The 9,605-nt window shown below is 37.4% G+C and overlaps 1 protein-coding gene across 1 annotated transcript; it reads right to left on the bottom strand.

Moving 5' to 3' along the window:
- Window positions 1-1,347: 1,347 nt before the first annotated feature.
- On the bottom strand, window positions 1,348-9,001 carry LOC148780237 (GDSL esterase/lipase 7-like). The gene is made up of 5 exons (XM_088848985.1): window positions 8,737-9,001; window positions 7,103-7,233; window positions 5,899-6,147; window positions 3,995-4,247; window positions 1,348-1,720 (listed from the first exon to the last, which is right to left on the bottom strand). Exons 1-4 carry the CDS (start codon window positions 8,990-8,992, stop codon window positions 4,191-4,193), a joined length of 693 nt encoding a protein of 230 aa, XP_088705111.1. The 5' UTR covers window positions 8,993-9,001; the 3' UTR covers window positions 1,348-1,720; window positions 3,995-4,190.
- Window positions 9,002-9,605: the final 604 nt, after the last annotated feature.

Below are 9,605 nucleotides of genomic sequence, written 5' to 3'. Positions count from 1 at the left end.
AGTGGATAATGTTTGGGATCAAGTTCAATCCATAGGTCAATAGAGTCCTTAAGAATGAGGGATCACCTAGTCCTACTGGGCTTAGGAGAAGTGAACAAGGTTGTAAAGGAGGTGATGGGTGACGTGAGGCATTATGGGTTTTGGAAGGAGAGTGACCTGAGGCATCAGCAATTAGAGGTTCTTCTTTTCAATCCTAGATTATTTTTGGAGTTGATTTTCCTTTTTGCCAAAAAAAAAAAAAAGAAGAAAAAAAACAGAGGAGGAAGAATATAAAAAAAAGAAAAGAAGGAAAAAAAAAGAAAAGAAAAATATTAGCATGTCGACATCGAGTGCTATAGTTCTTGAAGTTTAGAATTATAGAAATTGAAAAGTGTAGTTAAGATATTTGATAGGCAAGGCCTATGGACAGGGCAAGATCTATGGAACATAGTTGATGGGACTGAACCTAGACCAATGATATACTTAAGTCATGAAAGAAACATAATGGTAGGCTCTATATGAACTTCAAATCTCGAATGGCTCAGGTATGTTCTCCCATGTCAGGTCTATAGAAACAACACAAAAAGCTTGGGATTGGTGAGTTGCTATGCATGAACAAGTGAGAGGCGCTAGAAAGGCATTCCTAAAGGAGAATTATAGGTATGTAAACAAGATAACGGCTCCATCACAAAATGTTCTTGAAAAGAGAAAGTTCCATGTGATTAATTGGAAGGAATGGAGAATGGCTTGCCATTATCTCTGAAATCCAAGGACCAAGTTTGATGCAATTACAGCAATGATTTAAAAATTGAAGATCATAGAAGAAGCTATTGTTGGGATCGATTAGTGAAAAATCAGCAAGGGTTTATAATATTCACAACTATTGTGCATTCATGAGCAATGGAAACTACACAATATCAAAGGAAAAATATGAAATGAAAAATCCAACAACATTCAATCCACAAAACACAAAGATTTAACGTGGTTCGATCATAAATCGTGACCTACATCCACGGGAGAATGACACGAGACTTTACTTACTGATTTGGGAAGATTACAAGGTGAAATTCACCCGGATTCAAATCTAGGTAGATCCGAATCCAATCATGGAAATTCTCACCCCTAATTCAAGGTGTATCTTTGTCGATCATCACTCTCTACAGCCACTATTCGAATAACTTGGCTGAGTCTAAGTGGACTGGACCAAGTCACGGAACCATGCCTCTACATAGTAATCAACACATTGTAATGGAAAACAAACATTGGGAGAGTTATAGAGAACAATACATTGTTTGGTGAGAGAGAGAGAGTACCATGCTCGCTCTTGGCTGAGTTTTACTATCCATAGAGAGAGAGAGAGTGTATGTGTTTATTTTATTTTATTTTTTTAACAATGGTATTAAAGCTTTATTATTTAGTCCAAGATTACAGCCAATCAGAAAGGGAAAACATATGAAATAAGCAAATTCTACATAGACGCCCCTTGTTTTGTGAATCGATTGGCATAAATAGGCCTTGTGCGACTAGGCTCGAGTGAGTTGTTGGATATTGAGGGGAGAGCATAGTGTTGTGGATTGGTTGAAGCATGCGTTTGCAAAGAGGGCGTTGAGGATTGGGGTGGGATGGACGCCGTCCCAAAAGAGGTATTGCTCCCTGTTTCGGCACGGTGGTAGGAGTGGGCGGCACAGAGTGCTTCCCGACACATCCGCCACGCAACAAGGCTTGTTGGTCACCAACATTCCTGCAACAATCCAATCCAAATTCCATTAACATTGGTTTTAAAGAGAGAGAGAGAGAGAGAGAGAGAGAGAGAGAGGAGGGATTGGAGATTGGTTGAGACAGAGTAAGACTTTGGGTATTTGAAGTCTTATCCATAATTTGAGAGATGAGAGAGTGAGCTCTTTAGTTATCTTCATCTTATACAACTCGTTACATGAACTCAACTCTATATTGGTGGTGTGAGAGTCACATTTTGGATTTAAGGCCTTGTTTGTTATATGAGAAAATATTTATTTTCCAAGTTATGATGTTTTTTTTTTTTTTGGGTTATGTTAAGTGCTTACACTATAGAATAATTTATCATTGTACTTAACAAAACTTAGACACTTATATACCCTTGTTTTGTATATTGAGCATTTTTTTTAAAGGTGTGGTTTCCATAAGGTTGTAACCTTAAACAATCCATTTAAGGTGCATCTTCAAATTTTATCATAACATATAATTTTGATGTAAAACATTTTTAAGATTATCCCAAAATCTATTTTCGTATCTAATTATAAAATTTTAAACTCAAAAAACGATTAAAATCAAGTAGATCTATAAATACATGAAAATCTTGAAAATGGACAGTCTAGATAACGTGTTGTACGATGCACCATTTTTGGAACTTAAAATCCTTTTTTTTTTTTTTTTTATTGTCATCCATCTCGATATCGAGATGATCAATTAGAGGGTTTTTCAGTATTAAAACAACCTTTTTCGATGGATTTTTGAGTTGCATCCATTGTTCTATATTTTAAAGTTGCAACTTTATATAAACTTTTCTATTTTTTTAATAAATGTATTTTTGGTCATTAGGAGAGGTGTGACATCACCTTCATGGACCATTAAATGCCACTAGTGTGCTTCATATGGGTGATGTCACACCCCTCTTAATGACCAAAAATACCCTTACTACAAAAGCTCCACATACAAAACAAAAAAGGTATATAGGTGTCCAAGTTTTGTTGAGTATAATGATAAATTACTCCATAATCCCTTTTTTGTTTGGGTATAAGGAAAAATATGAAAATGTGGAGCCCCACAGTTTTTCGTGTTTCCACATTTTTCTCTAATTTTAGGGAAAACTACTGTTTACCTGATTTCTAAGGAAAAAGGAGAAATGTGAGACCCCCCTATATCTCCTTTTTATTTCTCTAACCTAACCATCTCTCTCCGCACTCAATCTCCCTTTGGCCAAGCTCTCGTCTGAGCTTTCTCCAGTTTTCACAGACAGATTACCAAAAGCCAAGAGTTTTCTACTTCTACTTTTTTCTCTAACTTCCAGTTTGTTAGAGATTCTTTAGGAAAATAGCTTTCTCAGTTATCAAAGAAGGCCTAATAACATGGGTGAGGTTTGTATAAGGTGTCAACCTTAAACAATCATGGTAAGGTGCACCCCAAAATCTCATTATAATATGTATTTTAGGCGCCGAAACTCTTATGATCGTCCTAAAATGTATTTTTCATATATATTATGAAATTAAAAGCTCAAAAAATATTGCAAATCTATCAACAATATATTAATAATGGACTATCTAGATAATGTATTGTAATATGTACTACTATTAATACTTAAAATTCAAATTTTCTTTCATATTTATATATATCCAAGTACAGGTGATCAATTGGAGGGTTTTTTAAAAACCAAATAATTGAGATGCACCTTACTTGGACAGTATAACGTTGACACCTTGTATAAACGTGTTTCCTCGTAATATTGTTTTCGAAGTGATGATAACTAGTACCAAGAGAAAGAGAGTTGATATAGCTCTTTTTACATTACCTGTAAAACTACCGAAAGAGCTCTTTCGGTGGTACCTAAGTTTAACCATAACTTCAAGGATTGGGACGAGAGAGAGGTCTTTTGGGTACCTTTGTTTAACCATAACAGAGAGAGAGAGAAGAGGGTGAGAGAAGGGCCAAGCCATCACGGTTCGAGGGTATGGTCAGGCTGGGCGTGGGTCATGACAAGGCCAGCCTAATTCCACCCAGCAAGGCCCTTTTTATCTTCATTTTTTTCTTGTATTTTTCTTCAATTCTATTTGGCCCAGCTCTACTTGGCTTGGCCTTGATAGGGCTAGGGCCGGGCTTGGGCTAGGGCCAATTGTCCAGCCTTGGCCGGGGCTAAGGCTAGGGCTAGGGTCAGGGCCAACTGTTAAGCCCTGGCCAGTCCTAGCCCGGCCATATGGGGGCTAGGTCCATGGGACAGCCCTAAGAGAGATAGAGAGATAGGACTAGGTTCCTAATATCTCACCAAAAGTGGAGGGGTTGGAGGTCATGTTTGACATGGGTCCGAAAAGATTTCCATAGACGAAGATTGATCCATTAAGCGTTGAGGTGAGGGTGGTTAAGAGGGGGGGAAGCTGGTCGTTGAAAAGTGCAACGATGTTATTCACTCGATCTGAACAAGTGCCGTTGGTCCCCTCCCTCGCGATTTGGTTGGGAGTGCATCATAATTGACCCAGTCCCATCACGACTATCTTCCTGCCCCCAAGCTTGTATAGCCTCTGTCAAAACAAACAAGAAACAAATAGTTTGTGTCTTTAAAACTGGATTTGAACTTTAAGATTTTCGCATGCTACATCACAACTCTTCTTTTTAGTGCTCTTTTTAGGCTATGACTTGAAAAATTGGCTTTGTCTAATTTTTTTTGCTAGTCGGAACGATGGATTTTGATTTATTAAAATGGTTAAATCAATTTAGACTATTTTTTTTTAAAAAAAATGTTATTTCATATATAAGATTTTATACAATGAGACTTTTTACCTATTGTACAAGGAAACAATTGCTTATAACCATCCGATGTGAAATTTGATAACTTGAGTGTGTCATAAGGTTCGACAAATTTTTTTTTGAACTTTGTGCTTGATCAACAGAATAAATACAACCACCCAATTTCACATCTAGAGGTCAAGATTAATTGTGACCATCATGTTCAAAAGATAAATGATCTCATTGCAGACTTTTCTTTTATATATTGCGATATGTTTCACATGCTAAACAATTAGACCTGATTTTCTTTATTTCTTAAAAAATCTATTGCAACTAATTTGATCGGTATTCAAACAAGTTTTTTCGATACCGGACCCATGACCTGTTCAATGACCACTCCAATTCTTGCCAAAGATTACATGCTCCCACAGAAGCAAACGCACATTCATTCCCTTAGGTAAAACACTGCCCAAAAGTATTCTTAATATCTCAACTTTAGGGATGTTAAACTTCCTGAATGAACCAACTAGCTTCCAAAAAGAATTCTTATTAGTGCCTAAAAAGAACCGTCCTAACGTATAATAAAGACAAATTGGAGGATCAGATCTAAGTATTTAAAAATCAAAATCCTCATTTTTTTTATATGCTCGTTTGTTTGTTGATTCTAAAGTGACTCCTAAAATTTCATATAAAGAAATTTCTCAAATAGGACCCAGGCTTTAGTGTATAGTATGCTCCCAAGAGTCATCCACACTTGGTAGCATGTATATGAAAGCACTTGAATCTATATATCGTATGCATGTTGTGTGATGCATACGTATATTCAATATGCAAAAATAGCACAATTTTGTTTGGTTTGATATTGTGTTTTAAAAGATGGATCGGCAGGGTCGATTTCATACCCACTGATTTTGATCGGGGTCGACAATATGGGTCAAGCGAATGACCGATTCAGCAAAAAAGAAAAAAGGAGAAGGAAAATACCTTATTGCATATATAGGGCAAACTGCCCTATTCATTCCAAGAATTAGATCTTTAAGCAAATGATACCCGATTCGGAGTGGCTATTTTTCAAATACTATGATATAGTGCTTAAAAACCTGATCAATGAATGGATCAGTCACCAACTGGACTGATCCATATTGTTAATTCCCACTGGATCAGACCGATTTTCCAATATAATAATGGGTCAAAAAATCTCAATGATACTTTAAATTTGAAAATAATTAAAAAACAAAAATAATAAAAAATAAAATGGATGAGAACCAAACAATTCACCGTATCCAAATCATTGAATTTCCAAACAGACTCGCTTGATTGCCTAATAAAACGTGTTGAGTACCCTCTAAATTGGACCGGTTCTTATTCTAACTAAGAATCAAGTCAATCCCAGTTTTTTCAATGCAAGTATCATGTTGTTGTGTATTATGAATTCAAACATCTTACCGTCAATTGTTGAGAGAGATTTTGAGTCAGAAGATTGGCAAAGGCAGGTGGAGTATAATCTCGACTGGTTGGATAGTATTCAGGGAGGAGGTAGTTATTGAGATAATCGTTGCTCCCTATCTGAACCATGAAAATGGATTTTGAGATATGTTGTTGAAGAGCTTGAGAGCTGTTAAATTGTGATGGCAATTGTTGTTGCACCGTCTTTTGAAATAAATCGAGCTGCTTATTGAAAGACAGCCGTTCGCCCTACAAAGAAAGAGAAATGCCAATGAAATATTGCAAGGATGAGAGAGAAAGGTTGAATTTAATGCATGGTGTGTGTTCAATGATTTAAAAAACGCCAGGTTGGTAAGGAATCGTCTGATCCGGGTCACCTCATTTCAGTTATACATATATATAGAAAAACAGCCGAGTCTCGAAGGGAACCGGCGGTTACGCACAGTAAAACAACAATCCGGACCACAGACCACAGATACATTGATCCGAACCTGGTTTTGACCGATTCATTATTTTTTTGCCAGTTCACTATCTTTTTTTTTTGCACATTAAAATGACCATTTGGATTGCCGATTCACTGATCATGACCGCTTTTTTGGATGCTAGACTCATGTCATTGATCAGTTTTTTAAATCACCTGTGTGTCTAACCAAATTGGGTATTAGAGAGAGAGAGGGGTGACTTCAGTGTGTTTGTGTGTGGGGTGTGCACTTCAGTGCATGCGTGAGAACCTTGTCCTAGCTTGGCCCTGGACCCTATAGGGCTAGCTCAAGCCTAGCCCAGCTTCGATTGGTCAAACAAGCCTTGGCCTAGCCTTATCAGGGGTGAGCCAAGCTAGGACTTGCCGAGATGGGCTGACCTTGTCATGGCCCTGGCCCAGCCCAACCTTCGGGCTACAGTTTGTGGCCCAGGCTCTAGTTTTTAGGGCCGAGACAACTGGGCCATGCCTCTCCACGCAGCCCATTGCCGCTCTTAGGATATTGTAGCAGTATTTTAAACCTAAACCCGGGCTGGCATATATTTAGCCAAGTTCTAGTTAGCCTCAGCCTAGTCTTAACAAATTTAACAACAAAACCTTGGGAACCGGTGAGACTGGGTGGGCTATCTAAAATTTACAATTGGACTAAACACCCTTCCGAGTCTGAGTCGGACTCGGCAAGTTCTAATCATTGCTTTGTAGTGAGAGAGAAAGAGAGAACAATACGAATGTTTTCCCGGACTCGTCGAGTATGCCAGCTGATCCTGAAGCGTAATTGGCTCCTGTGACGACCTTGGAGATTTTTGCTGAAGTGATACTCAAATATGGGGGAGGAAGTGGCAGTCCGAGTAGCTGAGCTGCACTCCACATAATAAAATGAATTAGAGAATCCATAACAACTCAAACATGGATAATGAAGAGGAAAATTGAAAAAGAAAATCAAAATTAATGTAATTTAATTTGGTAAAGGGGCTGGAGTCACGGTGGTAGTACCCCACAACTAAGTCACCATGCTATGGTTTTCATTGACACCACGCCACTAATATCTTCAAATGACCAACTTCTAAACCATTTGAAAAAACGGATAGGGCCCATCTTTCCCACTGAATTACCAAAAAAAAAAAAACTTTAAATTAACGATGTTCGGATCATAGTATGAAAGTATAAACGAAAAACAGTCCATGTGTCAAGGGAGACACTTCTACAATAGCGTGCCTCGACACATTAAACATCCATCTTGTAGGTGGGTGTTAAAAAATGGTGGTCCTACTAAAAATCAAAATTGACATCGTTAAGATTTTAACAAATTTTTTTTTTTTTTTTAAAATTTATTTTCTTTTTCTAGTTTCCTACACATTATGGTTAAGATTTTCATTTTCCAAAATTTTGAATCCGACCTTCATCTCTAAATGTTGGACATCAAAGATCCAGCCCAAAGTAGCCAGGTCCTCAAAGATCCAGCCTAACATGGCCAGGTTTGGGCTCTTTCATACAGACCATAGGATTCCAGTGGGGCATGACTTTCAGTCGGGTTAACGGGTCGAGACGGGCATCATACATAGGTCCTTCATGGGCGAGGTCTAGCCACTTTATAGGGTCTACTGGGGCTGGGACTAAATTTAACGCCCATTAGCTTAATGGGCGGGGCATGGGCAGGCCTAGCCCAAGCCAACCCCTACTCGATACCTCATTCTCTAAACCGTCGTACTTAATCATACTATGCTCACACGAGAGCATATTGTTCATCTAATCCCTTGAGTAGAAGACCTACTTCAACTGATTTTTTTAATCTAAAATTATGTGAACTGACTAAGAATCACAAGATAATTATTTTCAGAAAAATATAATTTGTATTTTAAGCTTTTTAAAACTTAGATCCCTCCATAAAAAATTGGACCTTGTCCAATCAATCTTCGGACATTATTTTTCTCAAGTGCGTAGAGTGTGTGATTTTGAATTCTTTAGCCTACGGGTCAGCGATGGTACATATCCAAAATTTGGGATTTTAAATCACTCCTAAATTGAGTTTTACCCAAGGGAGTAAAAGGACAGATTCTTTGGAACCATAAATCTCTTGGATTTTAGATCATCCATAGAGGTGACTCGGGTCCGGTTCTGATAGGCAATCCTGCTGACATGAACTGGCCAATAAAAATTTCAAAACATTAGGGAACAAAACAAATTAAAAAATATAAAAAAAAGTGGGGCTGGTTCTATCAGAGAACTGGCTAGAACGACCCAGCTTCCGATATTTATGCCGATTCACCAATTTTTTAAAGCTTGCTAATAATTAGTAGAACTGAGTAGATCAGCAAATAACATAATTTTGTGTATGAGAAAGAGAGAGAATGTATTCCGACCAATTATATCAGTAGATGTGTAGCCATTGGTGAACCTTCCCGTGGGACCATTGGGGAAGTCTACGCCATAGGGGGCATAGTTTGATCTGGAGAGAGAAACTAAGAAATTGTTATTGCCGTCGTCCGCTAAAGAGTCGCCGAAAGCGTACAGAGCAGGAGCCAACTGTTGTTGTGGTCTCACCTTCATGAAGAGGAAGGGAAGAAGAGAGAGAAAGAGTAACAATGAAAGTTGGTTTCTCATTCTCTCTCTCCTCATCCTTAAAATCTATTTGATGGAAAGGGGAGAGCAATGTGAGAATTTATAGGTAACTTTTCTCATTAGGCTGAATTTATTTCCCATTTGAGTGGTCGCTTTAAATTTATCTGAGCATCTGTATTATGGGTGGAAGGTACTTTAGCTTTTGCAGTAAATTAAAATATTTCTTTCATTAAGTTGAATTCATTGCAATTTGAGGGGTTTTAAATATATCTGAATATTGCTATTATGGGGTGGAAGGTACTTCAGCTTTTGGAGTAAATTTCCATTAACGAAAGTACTGTATCAGGTACTAGTTTGTTTCTTGCCAAAATTTAATTCAACGAAGGGAAACTTATATAAAGGGAAATGGTTGTATAGTAGTATAGTGAAACTATCTTCAAAAATTATGTGAGAGACATTTATTTGATACAAATTTTTAAATGTACATTCTTTTCATTATGAAGAACAATCACAAAAAGGAAAATTTTAAAAAAATGCTATAGAAAGTTTTTATACTACCAATTACTATAAGCTGTCCATTTTATTGAGATGGTTAGACATAGACCTAAGAAGTATTTTTTTATTCCCAAAGTTTTTATATAGCGTTATCATCATTAGATTAATAATGCTA

Source organism: Amborella trichopoda, chromosome 10 (assembly GCF_054954075.1).
Source record: "Amborella trichopoda isolate Santa Cruz 75 chromosome 10, AtrichopodaSantaCruz75HAP2 v2.0, whole genome shotgun sequence".
NCBI lineage: Eukaryota > Viridiplantae > Streptophyta > Magnoliopsida > Amborellales > Amborellaceae > Amborella > Amborella trichopoda.
This window is presented reverse-complemented; position numbering and strand designations above follow the sequence as displayed.

Bases quoted from the DNA above. Each gene is read 5' to 3' on its own strand.
- LOC148780237 (XM_088848985.1), bottom strand. From the start codon at position 8,992: ATGAGGAGAGAGAGAATGAGAAACCAACTTTCATTGTTACTCTTTCTC. The intron at 7,234-8,736 runs GTCGGAATACAT...TGTGGAGTGCAG, and splicing joins CACATCTACTGATATAATTG to CTCAGCTACTCGGACTGCCA. The intron at 6,148-7,102 runs GTATTGTTCTCT...CTTTCTTTGTAG, and splicing joins ACGAGTCCGGGAAAACATTC to GGCGAACGGCTGTCTTTCAA.